This window comes from Nuphar pumila, chromosome 7 (assembly GCF_984573655.1).
Source record: "Nuphar pumila chromosome 7, dmNupPumi1.hap1.1, whole genome shotgun sequence".
Lineage (NCBI taxonomy): Eukaryota > Viridiplantae > Streptophyta > Magnoliopsida > Nymphaeales > Nymphaeaceae > Nuphar > Nuphar pumila.
This window is the reverse complement of record NC_143255.1, coordinates 125,725,502-125,750,652: the sequence shown is the minus strand read 5'-3', so window position 1 is coordinate 125,750,652 and position 25,151 is coordinate 125,725,502. Positions and strand designations below refer to the sequence as shown.

The 25,151-nt window shown below is 36.3% G+C and overlaps 1 protein-coding gene across 1 annotated transcript; it reads left to right on the top strand.

Moving 5' to 3' along the window:
• The first annotated feature begins 122 nt into the window (after positions 1-122).
• Positions 123-2,102, top strand: LOC149833383 (cytochrome P450 94B1-like). Its single transcript, XM_090015089.1, has one exon. It carries the CDS (start codon positions 411-413, stop codon positions 1,860-1,862), a length of 1,452 nt encoding a protein of 483 aa, XP_089871215.1. The 5' UTR covers positions 123-410; the 3' UTR covers positions 1,863-2,102.
• Positions 2,103-25,151: the final 23,049 nt, after the last annotated feature.

The following is a 25,151-nucleotide window of genomic DNA, read 5'->3' as shown; positions in this document are numbered from 1 at the left end:
ACCGTAATAAAGTGCTTCAAATAATAAATCTTTTTGCCTTCACACACGATAAATACGAGAGAGGAAGAGAGTAGAAATGGCAGCACCACCCACCATCATCTAGAGAGAGATTGTACCTTCACCAGAGACGATAAGACATGTCACCAGATTGTACCACCTTGATCTTCACCTCACTCGCAACTACAAACAGAAAGAGATATCACCGCCTTCACTCACACAATCGAGAGATTACCTCGCCAGAGATAGAAAGAGAAATCACCAACTTCACCTACACATAATCGAGAGAGAGATTACCTTCGCCAGAGATAGAGAGAGAGAGATCACCATCTTCACTTACACAAGAAAGAGAGAGAGAGATCACCATCTTCATTTACACATAATCGAGAGAGAGAGAGAGAGAGATTGTGGCCATGGTGGTGGTATTCCTTATTACACTCTTTTTGTTATATTTTGTTCTATCGAGTCCCAAAAAGCCTGGCTATCGGCCATCATCTCACCCTATCCTTGGTTGCTTGATTTCCTTCTACAAGAACCGTCATCGTCTCCTTGATTGGTATACTGAATTACTTTCTCGATCACCCACTGGGACGATACTCATGGATCGCCCTGGTTCCACCTTAATTATAGTCACAGCCAACCCTGCCAATGTTGAACACATACTCAAGACCCGGTTCCATAACTACCCCAAGGGGAGACCCTTCACTGATATCCTCGGAGACCTGTTAGGCCGAGGAATATTCAATGTTGATGGAGAGCTATGGCGTCGACAGAGGAGGGCATTGAGCCATGAGTTCACAACCAGGTCACTGAGGGACCTAGTGCTAAGAACAGTGGACGTTGAAGCCAATCAACGTTTGTTACCTCTTCTGCAATCTGCGAGCATCAACAAGATGAGTATTGACCTCCAAGAGGTACTGAGCAGATTCACTTTTGATACAGTCTGCAAGGTATCATTCGACATGGATCCAGAGTGCCTTCATCCCTCGATGCCCGAATGTCGCCTCGCGGACGCATTCGACATAGCAGCAGAGATCAGTGCTAGGAGGGCAAGAGAGCCATGGACCTTGATATGGAAGGCCAAACGCGCCTTGGGCGTCGGGTCCGAACTCAGGCTTAGAGAAGCAGTCGATGCGGTGCATGAGTCAGTTGTGAAGATGATTCAAAGGAAGAAAAGTTCAGTTGGTGATGATCTGCTGTCAAGATTCTTGTCTGTCAGTGACAAAGACGAAGAGTTGGCTAGAGATATGGTGATAAGCTTCCTGCTAGCAGGGAGGGACACAGTATCAGCAGCTCTTACATGGTTTTTCTGGCTCCTTTGTCACCATCCAGATGTTGAGACATTGGTAGTCCATGAGATCAGAAGCAAACATGAAATTCTGAATTTTAGAGGTTTGCAGGAGCTGAAATTCCTCAAAGCCTGCCTCTGTGAAAGCATGAGACTGTACCCTCCCGTACCATGGGATTCAAAACACGCAGAAAATGATGATATCCTTCCTGATGGGACATTCGTTCCAAAAGGAAGTAGGGTGACCTACTTTCCTTATGGAATGGGAAGAATGGAGAGTTTGTGGGGAAAGGATTGTTTGGAGTTCCAACCTTGGAGATGGCTATCATTATTTGCAAGCACAGAACTAGGAGAAGAAGAACCGGTATCAGTGTACAAATTCCCAGTTTTCCAAGCAGGGCCAAGGCAGTGCCTAGGAAAGGAGATGGCATTCATGGAGATGAAATACGTTGCTGCATTCATACTGAGCCGGTTTGAGCTTAAGCCTATCAGTTCTAACAAACCGCAGTTTGTACCATTCCTAACTTCTCGAATGGCAGGTGGGTTTCATGTGTCAGTTGAGAAGAGGAAGTCCTAAGCACAACATCAGCAACTCTTCCACCATTGGGATGAACGCCTCAGCAATAATGAAGTCCTGAGAAAACAAGGAAGCCATAGGCGATGTCCTTGACAATATATAATTCGATGTGCATACTTTATTGAATTTCTTGTAATCTTTATGGAATATCTATTATGATGTGTAAAGAGATACTAACATCAGACATAGCCCCTTCAAAGATTATAGCATAGCATGGTTGATTCCAGTTGTTGAATCAAAGTAAAATTAGTTAATATTCATAACTAATCAATGCACTGTCTTGACTTACTCTCGGGCTCCTCCTGTCCAACAATTTGATGGATAGTAAATGTACACCATAAAAAAAAGGATAAAATAGGCCATACCAGGCTCCAATGACGAATGAAAAACTTCTACCATAAGCATTTAGAAGCACCTATAACCTAGGATAATATTTGCCTGACACTACAAATATATGTGGATTAACGACCGTTCGTAATTCATTGCTAATTTATAGTAAATCCATCGCTAAACAGTTTAACGACAGGTTTGCGATCGTAATTTTTTAGTTACTAATTAGCGACGAAAAATATTTGTCGTTAATTTACGACGAATTAACGAATGCCATGATTTGCCGCAGAGATTTGGTTTTGCGACAGATACACGTTCATCACTAATTTCGTCGCTAATGCAGCGACGAAATTGCGATAAATTACAATCCATCAAAAAACATCGACCAATTCAATTTTCCAACGAATAAATATTTGTCCATACTTCCTTTTTCTGCTTCCTACGAGGTTAAATGATAAAAAAACTATTTAAAAAGTATGCAACAATACTTATAAATTTAACAATGTCTATATTGATGAGTTACCATTTTCTTCAGGTCGCTTTCAAAAGTCCTAGATTCACCTGTGTATAGATGAGCATCGGGCATTTTCGCTCGATTTTGTGCAGCCTTTGCTGAGCGGTTTTGAAATTCATGTCCCGCCCACTTATCGCACATTACATCCAAAAAATCTGACCTGATAGTAGGAGGGTCATGACCCTTCCACTGCAGTGAATCATCTATTCCACCAGATGCTTTTATTGTTGCAGTCTTCATACTGTGCAGCATGTCTGCAAATCGACTGGCAGCCACCTTCTGCCACACTCGCCTCGCGTCCTGCTCCTCTATCGCAGTCGCGAAGCCATTCGAAACCTACAAATAATTTCAAAAAGTTAGTAGACATGACTATAACAAAAAATTAAATATGAAACACATTAGTTATAATAAACGATTGTATACCATGAATGAGGACCACAATCTGTCCAACACCTCTCCTAGGTACTCTTTTCATTGATCAACCAACCCTGAAAGATGCAGAATTAGTAATTGCCTAGTTTCTAGTATTACTTCTTATGGTTCGAACCTCGCACTGCACATAAATTGGTATACATTAATTATCGATATATATTATTTATAAGATAAGTATTGGATAAGTGAAAATGAAATACTTATGGTCGATTATCGATATACACTATTTGAATCAATCGTCGTGCGTCAGACTGAAAAGACCCTACATCCGGCGTTGTCTCATGACGTGTATGAATAGCTGATATAGGTGGGTCATGTGAAAGCAAAACATCATCTATAAAAAAATAAGTTAGAAATTCACACAATACGCATTTAAATTAATCAAGTATACAATTAGTTAAATGAAATACCTATCAAAGCAGCCCGTGAAGATAAATACTGAGACTGACTACCACTGGGTGCTCGATCATTGTGACCTCCACGAACCATATTCTAATACATAAAAAAAAATTGGATCAGTTACACAACTCTATATTTTCATAGATACATAATCAAATCGAAAATAACTTCATACAATATATTCAAATTATTGCAATACATTCAAATCATTCACATTAAACATTGCAATATATTCAAACATAAGATATGAGAACACTTGTTAATCATGAATAACTTATCCTTAACTTGCAATACAATTTGATCAGTTACATAACTCTATATCTTCATGGATACATAATCAAATCGAAAATAACTTTATGCAATATATTGCAATACATTCAAATCATGTAAATCATTCAAATCATTCACATTAAACATTGCAATACATTCAAACATAAGATATGTATTATAAGATGTATTTCACTAGCTCAAGTATGTTTTTTCATCACTTGTTTGACTTTCATATTATTCTTTTTCCTCCTCCTCTTTGTCCTCTTCTTCTTCTTTTTCATTGAGCGTTCATCCACTTGATATATCATTTGGATCACATTCTTTAATACGTGTGTCATTGGACAATAAAGATATGACATGCATATCATGTGCGACATCGTGATCATAAGAAAAATCATACATATCATCTGATTGATAATAATCACCCTCTTCAACAATTTTGTCTCCCTGTAACTGATCATACTCGGGGTATAGTTTAGACTTCACATTACAAACTGTCCACCATTCATTTCTATATGATTTTCTTGTATTCAGATATGAAGTATAGTAAACTTGTTGAGCTTGCGAGGCCAATACGTATTATTCATATGTTCCAAACCTTGATTTATGATTCACCTCTACAGCCTGAGTCTTTGTCGACTCTTGTTGCTGTGGGATCAAACCAATGACACTTGAATAAAGTTACTTTATTATTTGTGTCTAAGTAAGTCAACTTCATTATTTCTTCCATAACATCGTAGTAGTCATGTTCATTTTCACCGTAGTTGCTCCCCTTGACACACACGACACTATTCATCATTGACTTGTTTACACTGTAGTCTTTTGTATGGAATCAATAATCATTTATGATGTATCCATTGTAACATTGTACAACTTTGGTCAGACCATTTTATAAATCACATATTCCTTAGTCATTAACATCACCATGATGAACCTACAAGCATAAACAATGACTGTGATCACGATCAATTAAGTAACTTATTGTTGTTTACACGAAGGAATGTATGTCATCGTCCTTACCAACTCTTTCAACCATGCCACAAACTTATTTTTACGTTCTTTCTGTACTTCTAAATCAGTGAAATGTGGAAGTTCTCTTCGCAACTCCAGATCAAATCGTTTGTACTTAACAAATATTTATATTACTGAACTATGTATGCACGTATAGAACTTAGTGTTACATATTAAGTATACTTACTCGATATAGGGGTTGATCATTAAGCAATTAAAAAAGATATAGATTTGTGATGTGTCTTGCTCTCAATCTTTCAAGAGTCTTGACCAACAACTACCAAAGGCATGCCCAAGTGGTTGAAATATCGACAGTTTGTCAGCTACAGTAAATTGTTCTACATCATCATTACGAAGTGGGCAAGTGTAACGTATTGGAATGTGAGGTTCAAAGTACATAGATGAGAATTTTGAAATCTCTTCTAAAGTGTACACCTCACAAATAGAACCCTCCATTATTGCTTTATTCTAAACCGTTTTTTTAGGTCAAACATGCATTTGTCAACAATATACATCTCATAATATAATAAATTTCCAATAGCATTAAAGAGAAAAATCATATATATATATATATATATATATATATATATATATATATATATATATATATATATATATATATATATATATATTTCAAATGGGTACATCAAACGATATTGCACAGGACCACCAACCCTTAGTCCATATGGCAAATGTATGATCACATGTTTCATAACATCGAAAAATGTTGGCAAAAATATCTTTTCTAGCTGACAAATAATAGTAACGACAGAATCTTTAAGATTTTTTACCTCAGTTGCAACTTTCGATGCATACAATGTTCTAAAAAATCTACTCAACTCAGATAATACCCCTCATATAGGTTTGTCTAACATATCATAGAATGCTAAGGGAATCAACTGTTGCATAATGACATGATAATCATGGCTCTTCAACCCATATAATTGGCCCCCGTCTATCTTCACAGCTCAAGCAATGTTAAAAACGTATCCATCTGAAAATCTCAACTGTTCAACCATTGACATACATGTTTTACTTGATCTGGTCTAAGCACGTACCTTGCATTTGGTTTCAATATTTTGCCATTATACTCTTTAAGTTTCAATTCTGGTCTTTTACATATTATTTTTAAATTCATACGGGTCTTCAAATTATCCTTCATTTTCTCTTTGACATTCATTACCGTATTGAACACATTATCAAACACATTTTTATCCACATACATCACATGCAAATTATTATGTTGTATTAATAAAGTCAATCAATATAGTAGTTCTCAAAATATAGATTTCTTTGTCCAATTGTGATCCTTTTCAAATCCAAAGAAGAGCGTCGAACTACAGGCATCTATCAATCTATATAGAAAGTATCGCAATTGTCTTAAAATCTCTATGCCAGACAACCTTGTAGGTAGACCTTCCATTTCAGTTATGCCTGTTTGGAACACATTTTTTTATCGTCAAAACGGATGGTTACTGGATAGAAATCGACAGTGACAATCAAACCATTACGGCTTCCTTCCATGCGTCAATATAGAAGATTTTGTATCCTCCATGCAATACAGACATGCCAACCTCTCATGTGTGCTCCAACCAGATAACATACCATATAAAGAGAAGTCACTGATTGTCCATAGAACAACTTTCATATTGAAGTTTTATTTTTTGTGGGCATCGCACGTGAGAACATCGTCATCCCACAGTATTTTTAGTTCATCAATCAATGACCTTAAATATACATCAAGATTTTGGCCCGGAAAAGTCGGACCAGGGATCAATATAAACAAGAAAAGATTTTGACGCTTCATACACAAGCTTAGAGTAAAGTTGTATGGGGTGACAAATATTGACCAACACGAGTATGGAGTTTATCTACCCCTAAATAAATTAAATTCATCTATACACAAATCTAATTTAATATTTCTCGCTTTCATTATGAAGATCTGATGAGTACGATCAAAGTGCTTTCAAGCTTCCGCGTCAACAAGATGCGTGATCTTGTCTTCATCATGTCAAACTTTATTTGCATGTCATCTCATGTATTTAACTGTCCTCGAAGACATATATAATCATTGCAATCTAGGGGTGATAGGAAATTAACAGAACGACTTGTATGACACTTCTTTTAACCTCGTGCTATCATTATCTCTTGTCTTTGGCTTGAACCGAAGATGCTCGCATGACAAACATGATCTGCTATTTTCTTGATCTTTGAAATACAACATGAGTGATTTGGACATGCATCTATCTTTTGATACCCCATACCTAAAGCGTTGACCATAACCTTTACACAATAAAAATTTTGTAGCAATTTCTCATCTTTAAGCAACATACTCTTCACAATAGAGCACAGACGGTCAAAACATAATTGACTCAAATTATACTCAGACTTCAAATTCATTAGTTGAAGAACTGCAAACAAAATAGTGTGACTCGCAACCATTCCAAAATAGTTTATCAGCATCTTTAAGTAAATCATAAAATTTACTAGTTGCATCGTTTGCTGATTCTTTCTCTACCTCAGTTGGTACATCACTAGAACACATAGCAGAACCCAATTTTGGTCTTGTGGTATCAAATATACATATGGATTAGCATGCACCACATCCACCTATGCATCGAAATTGTTCCAAAATTCTTCATCATAAAGCGTCAAATTCTGATAATCACTCACAAAACCCTTTCTGTATAGGTAATGTCTAACGCTATGAGGTTCTATAAATCGATTGTTCTTACACATCGTGCAGGGGCACCTGATCCGACCTGTGGGATCCACGGTACTGACATTTGTCATTGCAAATTCAATAAAATTGTCAACATCATTCATATATTCAAGCAATACCTCATTGTCAACTATCTTACAGTACATCAATTCATGATTTACAATCATTTTGTCCTATGATGTTACAAATATTATCCTAACCAGTTAAAAGAGAATCATAAGAACGCTATGATAAAAAAATATATAATTTATCATGCATTCATGATGGATGTAATGATTTGATATATCACACACACACACACACACACACATATATATATATATATATATATATATATATATATGTGTGTGTGTATGTCATTCAATCACAAGAACTATGATGCATGCATTGATAACTTAATACTTTCATGTGCAAAACCATTCATTTGAAGCATGTTTGAAGCATTGATAACTTATCATTCATTTTTATGTGCAAACTCATTTATAACATGATACATTCATTTAAAACATGTTTTTATGATACAATTTCACATGAAAAGCATAATCAAATTGAAAATAACTCCATGTAAGCATAGATACAGTCACATCAAACATGTAATACATTCAAACCATTCATATCAAAACAATGTCAAATATATACCTGCAGTAAACGCACTCCAATATTCTGCTAACTACTACCATGACTAGTATGAAATCCGAAATTCAAAAATAAAAATACTACTATTTTCATACACTAAAATCGTTTTCATCATGATCTTCAAACTCCATCAAAGCAGTCCTAAATATCAACAATCAAGTGTGTGAACAGAAAATTGTTGCATCAAAGAAATTAAATAACATGTAATGTGCTTGCATCACTTACTCACTACGGGTATTTACCCAATTTGCATGTTATTGCCTTTGCATTTTTTTCTTATTTCTTTTTGCATTGCATTTTTAACCGCATGTGATGCTTAACACTAAACATCACGCAATTAGCTCAGCTACGCACCTGCAAAGCACATTTATATCCGACAAAGGTAGCAACTCATCAAAAAGCAGCAGGGGCTCCGCCACCGCTTGGCAAAGAGAGATAGGCGATATACCTGCAAACTCACCGACAAAGGGGATCCGATCACGGGTCAACTGCAAAGCAAGACAGAAGTTGAGGTTACATCGAGCAAGCAATGTGAGAAAGAGAGAGAGACGAGGGGAAAGAAGAAGGGAAGGGAGGAGACGTACCTGGGGGAGGAGGTCGCTAGCGTCGGCAAACGAGCAAGAGGGAAGGAGAGGAGAAAGGTGTTATCGACGTCGACAGACGAGCAAGGTGGTGCTGACGAAGCTGTCGAAGAGGGAGGCGGTCGCCGAAAGGGGGAGAAAGAAGGGTGAGCAACGAAGCGAGAGAAAGTTGTGGGTGTGCGATGAATGAAACATAAAGAAAAAAGAAAGGAGGCTCACATTAGGGTTTTATGAGAAATTTAATAACGGATTAGCAACCGAAAAATTTTATCACAAACACCATCACCAATTTGCGATGGAGTAGCGACGAAAAAATAGTGTCACTCATCCATCGTGAAGTTGCGATGGAGTGTGAGACAAAATTTTTCCATCGCTAATCCGTCACAAATTTGCGACGGCATTTGCGATGAAATTTTTCCGTCGCTAATTCTGCAACTAATTCTAATTTTAGGGACGAATAGTTGTCTCTCGCTAATCCATCGTAACTTTGCAACAAATTATTTTTGTCGCTAAATAACATTTTTTTTGTAGTGTAAATGTCTATACGGCCCTGAATCTTCTAGTAAAACATCATCGTCGCTATTAGTTTGACATGTAGTTCCATGGAAAACTGGTTCGGCTTGGCTCCAAGGAGGCCCATGTCATGCAAAATATCACAAGCATATTTGCGTTGAGATAAGAAAATATCAGTTTTGGACCGTGTAACTTTAATGTCGAGAAAATACTTTGGGCGACCAAGGTCTTTTAATCAAAATTGTTGATTTATGTAAGATTTAAGTTGCCCGATGTATTGAATGTCATCTCCTGCAATGATGATATCATCGACATAAACTAGAACAAAAATATGTGCTCCATTAGTGGTATTTGAAAAAAAAAGAATAACCATCCTTAGATTGCGCAAAACCTTCGTGAAGCAGATAATATGAAAGCTTGGTGAACCAGTTTCTAGATGATTGCTTAAGTCCATACAACAACTTGTGCAATCTGCAAACCTTACGCTCCCCTTGAACCGAAAAACTAGGTGGCAATGCCATATACACTTCTTCCATGAGATCCCCATGGAGAAAAGTATTATTAACATCTATTTGATACAAATGCCAATTTTTTACCGCTACAATAGCTATCAACATAGTCACTAACTTAGCAACAGGAGCAAAAGTCTCATTATAATCTAATAATTCAATTTGAGTGTAACCCTTGGCCACTAGTCATGCTTTATGTCTTTCAATGGAGCCATCAGAACAATATTTGAGTTTGTAAACCCACTTGCATCAGACCGGGTGTTTTCCCATGAGCAAGTCAATAATCGACCAAGTGTGATTCTCTTCCAATGTCTTAATTTATGCAGTCATAGCATCACGTCAATCCTAGGAGTTCATGGAATGGGAAAAGGTTTTGGGTTCTGAGGTTTGAGAAATAACACTTAAAAAGGCATGATGTTCCTTGGAAAAACGACCATACCTTAAGAATTTGGATAACTCATGATTGGTGGTGTGGACCTCCTCTCTTGTATTGGGTGAATGGAGTGTGGGGGCAACCGTGTAACAACTGTAGTCCTTAAGATGCAGTGGCGGTTGTCGACTTCTTTAAGATCTACGGAGATGGACTTGAACGAGCTCAACGGTTTCAAGATTTGGATCGGGGGAATATAATTAGGAGTTTCACTGACTGGACTATCAGGGAGTTCTTAAATTTCATAAGATTGGGGCTCAAAAATGGGAATGGGTAGGATGTGCCCCTCCTATTCATCTAGAGTGTTGTAATCTTGAAAGGGAAAAATGTTTTCATAAAACTTGACGCCCCGACTTACAAAAATATTGTTTGTTTCAAGATCATAAACATGATATCCCACTTGACCATATGGATATCTTATGAACACTCCTTTGCGTGCACAGTTATCAAACTTATGAGAGTGATATATGTTATGAGCGTAGCATAAACATCCAAAAACGCAAAAGTGTTCATAAGTCAGGTTCTTCTTATGAAGAAACTCGTAAGGAGTTTTGCCCATTAATGGTTTGAAAGAAATGTGATTAATGATATAAGTGGTCGTTAAAACATATTCTCCCAAAAACTTAATGGGTAAAGAAGCTTGAAATCTCAAGGCTCTTGCAACATTTAGCAGATCTTTGTGATTACGCTCGACTACACAATTTTGTTGAAGGATCGCAACACAACTATGTTGATGCTCAACGCCCTTATCTTTAAAAAGGGTTTGCATGTCATTTGAAAAAAGACTCAGTTCCATTGTCAGATCTAAAGCTTAAAATTTGTTGTTGAATTGATTTTCAACAATCGAGAAAAAATCTTTATCTAAACAATATCTTCGGATTTGTACCGCATAAAGTGAACCCATGTGGTTCTAGAATAGTTGTCCACTATGGTCAAAAAATATTGTGCTCCTAATAATGAGGTAGTTTTTAGTAGTGGTCGCACTTTGGGCGAACACGATTCTATTGATTTCTGTTGGAATCTGCATTGGTTTGAGCATTAAAACCTTTTATAGCTGTCACAACTGGTTCCTGAATGAACGTGATTCTAAGGTCACGTCTTTCTTCTTGCACGAGTAGTGCAAAAGCCATTAAGAGCAGTTGGCTCTGTATGGCATCTAGACCCATTAAAAATTGCATAAGTCTTTCCTGATCTTGTTGTTCATAGATGGCTTTTGTCGTCCCGCATGTACATGGAAGAACGGTCATATATGTGGACACCTCGTTCCAGAGACCTTTCGTCTTTGTATAATAGGCTGCCATAGAGATTTACATATGTTTGAGATTATTAATCTCTTAGTGGATCTGGTATATGCACGGAGCATTTGACTGGGAGAATCGCTCGCGAAGTTTGGCCCATACCTCGGCCACAGTTTCAGCGTAGATAACGCTCGATGATAAATCTGAATGCAATGAGTTGAGAAGCCATGATAATACGATGGTATTGTATCGTTCTCAGGCAACAATGGATTTTGCGGGAGACGTTGATTTTTTTATGGATTCATCTACGAATCCAAATTTGTTTTTCACGGATAGTGTCATGGTCATTGTGTGGCACCATCTGGTGTAGTTATGGCCGGTCAATGGCTATGATACTAGCGCCATGCTGGGATTGTCTGAATGATGAAGGAAAAAAGAGCTCTCCATCTTGACGTACTTTCAACTCCGCTATCCATTTATAAAATGGATGCACAGATAGAAAAGGAAAAATTGGACAATGGGCAAATATTGCAGCAATGGAGATGCTGCAAGTAAAACTTAGTAGATGCACAGATGATAGAGGGCCGATCCGATCTTGCAGCAGGGGCGCACTAAGTCCTATGCTTTGATACCATGGAAGAAAGTAGAAAGCTAAGAGAGAGAGAATATTGTTGCATTATTCTCTTATGAGAGAGTTAAAGGAAATAGAGTACAACCGAGGTATATATAGAGCAAAACAGAATACAACGAAAATGGATTTCTCATCTCAAGATGAACTCGACGTCCTTAGAGTCCAATCCCTTGCTAATCGATAATCAAGGCATATGGTTATCCTTGATTATCGACTTTATGATCTTCTCCTCAAATGTGGACTCCAAAATGTGCCGACGATGGAGGACTCCATATCAAATGTGAGGACTCCATGTCAAATGTGCTGCCGATAATCAAGGATAGGGTTATCCTTGATTATTGACCTCATGATCTTCACATTATCAAATGTGAAGATCACGTAATCTTTTAGACAGCCACATTCCTAAAGGTACGCCTGGTTTAATAGCCCATGTGCGACTCAGAATCTCAAGATGGCCCTTGCCATTACGATTCTCAAGTTAATGAGAAAACAACTCTCATTTGCAAGGCAAATAAGAGTTGGTTTCTGACCACTAGTTTCTGATGTTTGTTTAGCCATGTCAATGAGATATATTCTCTCATTTGCATGAGAATCCCAATCTCATGAGACGTTACCAAGCACGCGTCCGAGTGTGATATGAAAGAAGCCACATTTATTAATTGCTGTGTAACAGCATAACTGTAATTTTGTGTTTTTCTTAATGTTCTCTGCAAGGGCATCATTTATGTGGCACGTATCATTGCATAACAGCATTTTTTTTATTAACCCTGGTAATTGTATAAATGAAACTTAGTGTGGTTTCACATGAATCATTACGTGTGAAGGGCACCCCTTTAATGTGGGTCAGCATTTTCCTTGCCTCAATGTCATAAAACTATTTTGGTATCAAAGCTTTGTTTAGACAATATGTCTTATCAATTTCCAGTTAACTTTGAAACTTATTTTTTCTTCGTCTCCTTTACCCTTGTTTTCATTTCTTTCATATTTTTATTAATACAATCCCATACTGCTTTTTATCCTCTCTTATTTCTCATCCTATTTCTTATTCTTCATCTAAGTTTTCCTCCCTAATACATGTTTCTTAAAAAAATCTTGTTGAGGAAGGAAGGTGTCTACCTGGGCGCACACTAAGTTTTACAATACCAGGACTAAAATAGCACTAGAAAAATACAAAATAACATATATGTAAAAAGACAAACATCCCTAACTTGTAACAATAATTACATGTGAATGCATTACCTTTAACATTACCTAGTGTAATTAGGATGAACAATGAGTTCCTACTACAGTGCGATGTGTGTCATAAGGCTAAAACATCATAGAATCGCTTTTCCTATTACCCTTTCCAAATAATGCTCTCTTCAAATGGGGTTTCATCCCCAGTTTTGACTATAGATGGCTATAATGTTAGATTCTCCTAAAAAAACTTATTTTCAAACTGAGGAGGAGTCTACCAAGAGATAACCAAGCCTACCACCTGCTTAGCTCTTCCAGTGAACACTAATAAGGGTATCATGGAGAAAGATAGTCTTTCAGAGAGTACAAAATTAAATACCTATAATAGAGGCAAATTGAGACGCATTCTAGATGTCAAGAAAATGTTATGATGACTTGTCCACTTACTCCTACAATCAATATTCTCCTTAAGAATTAAGTCATGATGCCTCTTCTCAAGAAGTGACTACTGTCAATAATACACATTCTTCAGCAGATATTGACTTGTCTATTACTCTCAGGAAAGGAGAAAGAGTGCCACTTCGCATCTTTGGTATTATTATGTATCTTATGATTCTATTCCAAAGCCTCTAGAGTGTGTGTGACTAGTGTAGGGAAGGCAATGAGGCATCCTAAGTAGAGAGAAGCTATACATAATGAAGTGAATTAGTAAGGAAGAATCAAACATGAGAAATAGTTACTATACCAGTTGAAAGAAAACCAGCAGAGTGTAAATGGCTTTTATCTTCAAAATCAAGATAGAAAAGTTAATTGAAAGGTACAAGATAAGGTTGGTGGCCAATGGCTGTACCCAATCATTTTTCATTGATTATCATTTGTGTATGCCACTAAATCTGTCATAAGGACTCACCTAACAGGGTGCCGCACCCTCGTCGACGCAACACTAGTGCTGGTGCGGATGTGGCACCCGATACGGTCAACATAACCCTAGGTACAGTTGAATACATCGACGGTTAAATTTGTCCAAAGGTTGGGGGCACAGGGGTTTAGGGCACAACTCTTTCTCTCCTCTTCCCCCGACCCCGACTCCTCTTCCGACGGTGGTGGCCCTCCCCGACCCCTCCTCTCCTCTTCCTATGGCAGCAACATCCACAAAGGTCTCTCTCTCTCTACCTCCTCTTTCTCTACTCTTTTTTTTTTCTTCTCCTCCTTTTGTCTTTCTTCTTCTTCCTTTTCCTCCTCCAGTCTTTCTTCTTTCTCCCCTTCCTCCTCTTGTCTTTCTTCTTCTTTCTTCTCCTCCTTTCTCTTCCTCCCTTCATTGTCACAAGTGTTGAACCCAAGTGTGCTGGGTTCGGCTCGGTTGGGTTTGGCTCTACTTAGTATGTAGTTATGCATTGTGAGCCTACTCTTTCTTTTTATGATGAATTTGATAATGAAATAAAAAATTATTAGAACTACCTCATCTGTCTTATACATTATGTATAGATACTTTTGGTATGCAAGTGTGCATTGATTGCTTCTTTTATTAGTATAATTTACTTCTTTTCTGCTTGACTTGTTTGATCGTAATATATTTAAGTTGATTTAATTATGGTGTTATTTTTTATAGATGTAGAATAACAATTGTAGATTGTTAATTTGATTTATCACATGAATTTATGCATGATGAATTGATGATATGATAGTTTATATTTCATTAGTGTTAATTGTTAACTTAAAATTAAAACTATTAAAAATTATATATATATATATATATACACACACACACACACACTCCTACAACCCCATGCCCTAGTTTTTTTAGTGTCGCATCGCCACACACGTACCTGCACCCGCACCTGCACCTATGTGACATAGGGTGAAACCAAATTGTACAGATGATATTCTAGTCACTACTCCAGGATCTCAAGTATATATGCGTAAATAATCATCCACCTACTTCTAGTACCTCTAAGCCAGGTCTTTAGCATAGTAACCTTGATTGAATTGTTTCTTACAGATATTCAACTCCTAGTCAAGAAAGCTCATCTGAAGTTATCAAATCCAAATTTGTAACCTTGGTTGAACATCTGGTTGTTTATAACTTGGGTCTCTATCTAGGATTGTATCTCCTTCACTTGTTGAAATCACACCATCATGACTAATCTTAGGTGTAACCTTGCAATGCAACAATCATCTTAGATCTATGTCACATATATAGTTGCAAGTGCACATGCGGCAATGTGGCACTTTAAAAAAACTTCGGTGCGGGGATGTATATATATATATATATATATATATGTGTGTGTGTGTGTGTGTGTGTGTGTGTGTGTGTGTGTGTGGTAATTGAAATATATAAACCAGTCAAATATGTAAACTGGTATGCATCGAGATTTTCATAGGTTTTTTTTATTTTTTCTAAACTTTCATCATACATATGCGATCTAGATGCATTGTTTTTATAAAAACACTCCTAGATCATCTAATTATGATGTATAAGAATGATCGTATAAAGCTTGAAAATCAATGGCTTACCATTTTTGTAAATATGCAAGTATAAAAAATCATATTTCTTAACTTGATTACGATGAATCAATAGTCGATTCCAAGCAAATGGATCACGTCGAATGCATCTGTAGGGTTAGATTTGCAAAAAAAACTATGAAAATCTTAGTTCATACCAATTTACATATTTTTCTAGTTTACATATTTCAGTTAGATTTGCAAAAAAAAACTATGAAAATCTTAGTTCATACAAGTTTACATATTTCAATTTTCCACATATATATTAACAGTTTTAAGTTAACACTAATAAAATAAAAGCAATTATCATATCATCAATTCATCATGCATAAATTCATGCAATAAATCAAATTAACAATCTACAAATGCTATTCCTCATTAATAAAAAATAACACCACATCAGTGCATAGGTGTGTGTGTATTTATGTATTTATATATAATATAGATAAACTTGAACTTGGTTAAGGTAAACTAAATCTACTTTTGGACAAAAATAGACCACAATGTGGTTGACTTCACTTGACACAAAGGAAGTTGTGTTCAAGTGTTGCACCCGCATCAATATATATATATATATATATATATATATATATATATATATATATATATATATCTTTGCTTGTATCAATTATTTATGAAATGCCTTCTGAAAGTAATAGGGTATATATGTGTATGTGTGTGTATTTATGTATTTATATATAATATAGAAAAAACTGGACTTGGTTAGCATAAACTGAATCTACTTTTGGACAAAAATAGATCTCAATGTGGTTGACTTCACTTGACACAAAGGAAGTTGTGTTCAAGTGTCGCACCCGCATGGATGCGGGTGTGGTGCCCTGTTAGAGGAGTATGTGCAAAGAGACAAAGTAAGCAATATATTTAAACGAGTGGGGTCATGATATATATATATATATATATATATATATATATATATATATATATATATATATATCAATTATTTATGAAATGCCTTCTGAAAGTAATAGGGTATTATAACATGTCATGGCAATGTTTTTGCTATTTTGGAAATATTGCAATGATATATTGTGTTATTTTGTTGTTTCTACGTTTTCTTTTTAATTATGTTTTTTATGATCTTCCTTTTATTTTTCTGATTCCAAATAACCTCCAAGAAAAACAAAAATATTTCAAAATCTCTAGAAATTCATTATTTCCACTAGAGAAAGCCTGGGAGATTGCATTTATGAATAAATGTTTGGTTAAACAGGTCTGCATGAGAGACTCCTACTTCTAAGAAACAATTTCATGAAATTAAGAGAGGTTTGGGTAATAGTTTTCGCATTATCTATCTGGACTATGAAATTAGTATACAGTGGTAGACTGGAAGTTGTTTGGTTTAGCATACAATGGCAAGTGATATGAGGCCACCAAGAATGGTTATTTCAGTTTGTCATAGCTGTTGGATCTCATTTTTTTGTATTGCTATTTGCCTTCTATTGATGGAGAACCATTAAAGTTGAACTATAAAGATATTAGGTTTTGATATCTTTCATTTTAGCTGAAAGCATGAAACCAATTGTGCAAATGTTATTCTAGTCGCTACTCCAGGATCTCAAGCATATATGTGTAAATAATCATCCACCTACTTCTAGTACCTCTAAGTCAAGTCTTTAGCATAGTAACCTTGATTGAATTTCTATTTGTTTAATATTTGTTTCTTTCAAATATTCAACTCCTAGTCAAGAAGGCTCATCCAAAGTCGTTAAATCCAAGCTTGTAACCTTTGTTGAACCTCTGGTTGTTTACAACTTGGGTTTCTATCTAGGATTGTGTCTCCTTGACTTGTTGAAATCACACCATCATAATTGATCTTAGGTGTAACCTTGAAATACCTTGCAATGCAACAATCATCTTAGATCTATGTCACATACATAGGTGCGACGCGGATACGAGTATGGATGCGGTGATGCGGCACTTTAAAAAAAACTTTAGTGTGGGGATGTGGGGAGGGTATATGTATATATATATATATATATATGTGGTAACTAAAATATGTAGGTTGGTATGCACTGAGATTTTCAAAGGTTTTTTTTTTAATTTCACTGTACAAATGCGATTTAGATGCATGGTTTTATAGAAACAGACTCTTGGATAATCTAATTACAATGCATAAGGATCTTATAAGGCTTGAAAATCGACGACTTAGAATTTTTGTAAATATGCAAGCATAAAAAATCATATTTTTTGTCCAATTATGATGATGCAATAATCAATTCCAAGCAAGTGGACCACGCCGAATGCATCTGCAGGATTAGATTTGCAAAACAAACTGTGAAAATCTTAGTTCATACCAGTTTACATATTTTGCTAGTTTACATATTCCAGTTTCTCATATATATATATATATATATATATATATATATATATATATATATATACACACACACACACACAAACGCAAACACACCTGTATATGTGTGCATTTATGTATTTATATATAATATAGATAAAACTGGACTTGGTTAGGGTTAACTGAATCTATTTTTTAATAGAAATAGACCTGAGTGTGGTTGACTTCACTTGACACAAAGAAAGTTGTGTTCATGTGTCGGACATGCATGGATGTGATTGTGATGCCCTGTTGGAAAAGTTTGTGTTACATAGTTTTCAGCTAAAATGAGAAGATACCAAAACCTAATATCCTTGGAGTTCAACTTCAATGGTGCATCATCAATAGAAGGCAAGTAACAATACGAAAAATATCAAATCCAACCGCTATAACAAATTGAAATAACCATTCTTGGCAGCCCCATATCACTTGTCATTATATGCTAAACCAAACAACCTTCAGTCCACCACTGTATATTAATTCTAGAGTCCAGATAGATGCGAAGATAGTTACCCAAACCTCTCTTAATTTCATGGGATCGCTTCTCAGAAAAAAGAGTCCCTCATGGAGACCTATTTAACCAAACATTTATTCATAAATGCAATATCTCAGGTTTTTCTAGTAGAAATAATGAATTTCTAGAGATTTTGAAATATTTTTGTTTTCCTTAGAGGTTATTTTGGAATCAGAAAAATAAAAAAAAGATCATGAAAAGCATCATTAAAAAAAATGTAGAAACAACAAAAGTACGCAGTATATCATTGCAGTATTTTCAAAATAGCAGAAACATTGCCATGACATGTTATAATACCCTACTACTTTCATAAGGCATTTCATGAATAATTGATATCAGCAAAGATATATATCATGACCCCACTCCGATATGTTTAAATATATTGCTTACTTTGTCTCTTTGCAGTATGCTTCCAATGTCTCTTCTTACATCTACTTACTATCCTAGCAACTATGGGATGAAGTACCAAATCAATGTTCACATAGCTGTTAGACACATAGCAACATAGAATGATTCCTCTAGTGATGCAACTTCCTGTGTGATCAAAGGTGGCTCCAGCAGTTTTAAACTTGATCCATGTGTACAGCATTGTGGAACTCAACTAGATCAAAACCATGTATAAAACTTGCTCCCTTATCAATAAAAATGAATAAAAAGTGTTAAGTGCGTATCATTTTTCAAAAGTAAAACAACCATTGTTACGGTATCATAACTTCAATAATTTCAATCAGAGCAAAAAAAAATATATACAAGCAGCAAAATGATTAAAATATTAAACTGCAGGACAAACCAAACTGGAAATAAAACATCTAACTTGCAGAACATTTTATCAGAGAAAAGCAACGTAAGAAAACTAATAGCCATATTCTACCTGTATGAGGTCCGCATAAAGTCTTAGCGGTGATGCCCTCTCTAAAAGCTTTGAAAAGGGCACAAATAAGAAATAGGACTTCTGCATAACAACTGATGGATATATTCAATATGATTTATAAGGAATTATTTCGTCCACGTTAACAATACTATGACATCTACACTGCCTCTAGACTAGCAAAGCACTTTCAGTTTAACTTGCATCGATCAACACTGAACACTGCTAATGCCATTTCTGCAAATTCTCTATTCTACTGCTTCCTCTAATGTCATGTCAATATATCAGATATCATTTTCTGTGCATTGAGCAGAAAATTCAGACCAAATATCAGATACAGTTTTCTATCAATTGTGCAGAAATATTAAGACCAAATTCAGCATTTATAAAGAAATAAGCTCGATAATCAATAGCCAAAAATTACACTAAAATATTGGCATGAATTGGCATCTGAGCTTAACAGGTAGAGTGCATCAACATGATTTCCCCCAATTTATTAATTCATATTTGAATTCAGGAGATTTTTTACACTGACCTTAAAAATAATATAGGGGTGCACACACATACCCTCGTGCATGTAGAAGCAGAAGCGGAATACATAGACAATATGGAAAATGGAAACTGATTAAGACTATTTCCCCGATCCGCCCAATGACGGGCTGGAAAAGGGATCTTATTTCCTACATCGACACGATGAGAGAGAAGAGAGAGAATTACGATTCCGAATGAACAAATACATGAAACAAGAATTGTGATTCCGAAAGACCAAACACGTGAAACGAAAGTTGTGATTCCGAAAGAACAATTGTTGGAAGCCTTAAATTCTGGCGCACACGTCCATCTAGTATCTTCAGAAAAGAACCCTAACAAACCCTAGAATGACAAACCATTACAAGAAGACCCAAAATTCAAAAAAATCAGGGAAAGAAACACAGAATCCAAACGTGGAGCTCAAGCACTCAAATTGATCGACACGGCTCACCATATGCACGACCAAAACCCATCCCTCACCCACGCCGGAAAAAGAAAAGGATTAAATAGAGATCACACAAGGAGAGCAAAGAACTCGCCTAAATCAATAAACAAATCAAACGCAGAACCAATGGGGGAAGAAATCATACCGATCAGATTCTGTAACAAGAGATCGGCGGCGCAGATTCGATCTTGTCTAGGAACTTCAAGCAGATGAGACGGATCAGCGCGTCGTTTGTTTGGGGTTTTGGTTTGGCACTGCAGGAAGCCGAGGAGAAGGAGAGCAAAGAACCAGGTGGGGCGGCGATCGTCTCGCTCTGCGGCGAGCTCGTCGCCAAACAGAAGAGAACGGAGGTGGTGGAGCTTCTCGCCAGCGCTGCCTCCGCTCTCGCTGGCCCGGAAGAGCCCTCGGACGCCATTGCTCCTGGGCGCGGGCGAGCACCGCCTCAACCTTTTATAGTTGTCTTGCCGCGCTGAAGATCTCCGCGCCAAATTTTAAACACAAAAAAAAAAACGATACGGTTCCGGTGTTTCAGAATAGCTCGGTTTGAGCGAATCGACGAGAGTAGAGCAAGTGGTTCGGGTTCAGACGCGCATCCGAACCGGATCCGGTCCCAGTTTGCCTGTTCTAAGTAGAGGTGTCAACGGGTCGGGTTTGGTTCGGACCCAAGAGGAACCAGACTCAAACCAGATTTCAGATGATGGTACCGATTCCGAACCCAGGTCTAATCAGACCCAGCATAAGAGAAACCATACCTGGATCCTATAAGGTCTACATGAACCAGACCCAGACCATACCTGGTAAAATAATATTTTTTATCATTTTTACATTCAAAATTTGTGGATCTTAATCGGAACTCAGGTCAGGCCCGGGTCTAGTATAAAATTTCACAAACCATACCCAGCTCCATATATTAATTGGACCCTTTGGGTCTGACCAGCATTCTAATCTGGCCTTCTTATTTATCATCAAACCCTCACCCTATGGGGTTTTGTATGGGTCAGGTCCGGATCAAACCTGACCCGTTGACACCCCTAGTTATAGATAAGTCTTCCGCGCTGTTCGGGTCAAGAACCCGAAGCCAATAACAATTTAGCAAGAGATCCAGGTCCTAAATGTATCTAAACGATGTTTTATACATGAGAACCAATGTTGTCAGTAACGTTGTGAATGGTATTGGCCCAAAATCGATACGAAACATGGCTGATTAGGCGTATTTTTTAAAAAATACTTGCAAATTGTTAAAAAAATAATAATTTAATATTATGCTAATATTCACTGACACGTGTCATTCTCTGGTTGAAAACAGGCTGATTCAGGTTCGACTCAGAATCGGTTCATTCTTTGTATTGATTAAGGACCAATACCGATACGGACAACATTGATGAGAACCATAATCACAATTCTTATTATCCGAAAAAATTGAAGCAAGGAAAAATCTAGCAATATTTTCAAAAATCTACTTTTTCTTTAAAATACCGAGAAGACATTGGTATGTATAAAGATAAAATCATAACATACAAGTCTACGTATTGATAACACAAAAACTTTGCACTGTTTATCACATTAATAACGAGTTTAAATCGCATTAATAATGCGATATTTTCAATTTCGCTGTTCTTTTCAATATATTGTTGTGATCTTTTTTCTTGATTAGCAAGATGAGGTTAGGCATAACTCAACCAGATTATAATCAAGATACATAATTTCAAAAGGATGCAGATCCAGGGTTTATCCTTCCAAATCCGTTTCACTCATCCCTATCTTCGTACCCTTCGTTGGGATTTCATTGATGCAAGTTGTTTTGATCAAATCGGACTCTATAGATGTACACATCATTCATTTAGTGAGTATCGATCTTTAAATCCATGAAATCCTACTTGGTTTAGAATTTTTTTGGGCATTAAAAAATCAACTGTTGACAAAATACAAAATTTTGTGATTTCAAAAGTAATATTTATTCATTGAAAAATATGATTCAAGGGTCAATTCTTAATAAATCAACCATGATGTCCATCTATAAGGTCAGATTTGATCAAAACAACTTGCATCATAATAATTAAAAGAGATATGATGATGGAGGATAACATAAGATGAACTGTTTATCCTTTCAATCATTATCATGTCCTATGATAGCTATACAAGTTAATCTTCCCACCAAAAAATTTCAATCTTTATCAACTAATTGACTATGAAAAAGGCCGAAGATGTTTATTTGTGACAATAATTAATTTTTCAAGTCATTTTTTTATGTGCAACTAAACAATATACAATCAAGAACTCATTTGGTAATCCAATCACTACTTCAAGAATTTTCATTCTATATCTATATGGTTAATCATATAAATGAGTTGTTTATCCTTATCCATAGTTGTGGCTATTGTAGACACAAAAAAAGTTAAAAAAAAACTAGATCCCGTAAGAATAAACTTCTTTCAAGAGGAAACTAGTGAATAAGCTAGAAAAGTGGAGAGCATCATCATCACCTTTCTCCATGAAAGCAAAATGAGTGAACTTCCATACAAAAGCTAGAAAATGGTCGTGTTTGCCACTGCCTCTTGCCTTTTTATCCTCCCTCATAGAAGGGCTGAATAAGATGTGAAGTTGGCGAGTATAATCATGGTCATCATGCGTTGTTCACCTGCATATATAGTAGGTTACTTGGATTTATAAACAAGGCATGCCCGAAGACCTGGTCATCCTGGCTCAGCCTGCCATACCTATGGTCATCATGCCGACAGTGTAAAACTCCCTGGCTAGGACCCCTGCTCCCAAGGCCTATGTTATGCGCTTGCGCAGAAGGGTTACTTCAATTTTATTGTATAGTATTATTTTTTTCATTTTACATATTTTGCCTAATTTGATTTTATTTATTTTGCCCAAAAAAAAGCAAGAAAATATCAAATTTTCAATTTACCATGAGAATTTTGCTGTCGACTTTTTTGCAGTTTTAACCTTTTGTCACTACAACACCGATCATTCATGACGTCAATGGATCGGATTTTTATCTGATGTTCGACCAAAGCAGATTCCGTTTAGTCAGATTTGGTGAACCAAAACTTATATATCCGATTAGAATAGGAAGCATATATGGTTTTGATTTTCAGCTATGGAATGTGATGGATATCTGAATCCAATTACATATAAGAAATCCGGATACAGTATAAGCTTTTACTATCCAAATCGATTTAGCCAACATCCGATTAGTTTGATACTTGATCTGGTATCGGCCACATCTGGCCTCAATCCCAACCATTTAAATCCCTATTCATCAACCATGTGTATTCATTAGATCCAAAACCAACCCATAATAAACTAGGTCTAGATACACTTAGGTCGAAACAGACCCGATCAATTTTCAATCTCAGTCCCAGCTGCCTCTCTATATGATACAAGGATGTGAAACACATTTTTTTGCAACATTTCATTAAAAAGGGTGTGCAAGAAGACAGGACAAAAGGGCACTTTGAAGTGTCATTGTGACATACATAGCGAGTCACCACTGTAGTCTGTGTACGCCCTTTCATGCATAGAGAGGTGCCATCCCTACACTGCTCGGTATGACGAGAGAGAGATGTTGGAATAAAAATCTACCGAAAACTAAAAGAAGAATCGAATCCATGTTCTCGTTAAGTCGTTGAGATCAAAAACAAAATAGAACTTATCGAGGAAGCGATACCTGAATCTATACCGCTCAGGCTGATCGTTGATGGTATGATATTTCAGAACCTGTATATCTAGCCTTTTTTCTTTCTCTAAACCTAATGAGAAAGGGACTGAATTCTCTTTATAACTTATGGAGAATCTGAAGAGAAGGCAATTATATAAGGTTTGGGAACCATAACCTAATGTGTTTAGGAGTTTGTCTCCAATTCAGCTTATTACATATATAATTGTAGACAAGGCAGGTCTCTCCACATAATATACCATACCATATGAGATATCACAGGGCTCATCCGGATTAGATCACATGAACTGGGCCTAAACCTAAGACAGACTTACAATGTGTGGTTCAACGTACGTAAACCCACACGATTTTCTAACAATCTTCCACTTGGGCAACATACGTAACCTTATAATCACACATTGCAACCTTATAAGCTCAAAAATATTGTCTTATCAGTTGATATATCTACCAATTTGGTCCATTGATCATGTCAGCATAGAACCAAAGTGGTTTTTATTACAAATAACGTAATTAGACCCATCAATGATTACATATATCGATGTAGTCAAATGACATGGATCAAGTATAGATGTGAAGCATGAAAATTATATGCAATGTGATCAAACATGCCTATTTCCAATAGGTCCTATTGAAAACTTTAGTGAAATCACAACATAATGAGCACAGAATGAAACTGAAACTTTAACTTTATACCAAAGTGGTAAAAGTAACTTTATTATATCATAAAATATCCAAATACAAACTCTCACTAAACCAGTATATCATAAAATGATAAAACACCCATGCGAGCAGTATGCTCGTGAAAGACCTTGGGTGGCAAACCTTTAGTAAGCGAATCTGCAATCATGGAGTTTGTGCCAATATGTTCTATTGATATCTGACCATTCTGCACTCTTTCTTTAACAAGAAACTTAATGTCAATATACTTAGTCGTAGGGTCATAAAACTTATAGCCCCTGAACCTTTCAGAATACTCAACTAAATAGCAGCTAACCGTTC

Coding starts and splice junctions, on each gene's coding strand:
- LOC149833383 (XM_090015089.1), top strand. CDS start 411: ATGGTGGTGGTATTCCTTATTACACTCTTTTTGTTATATTTTGTTCTA.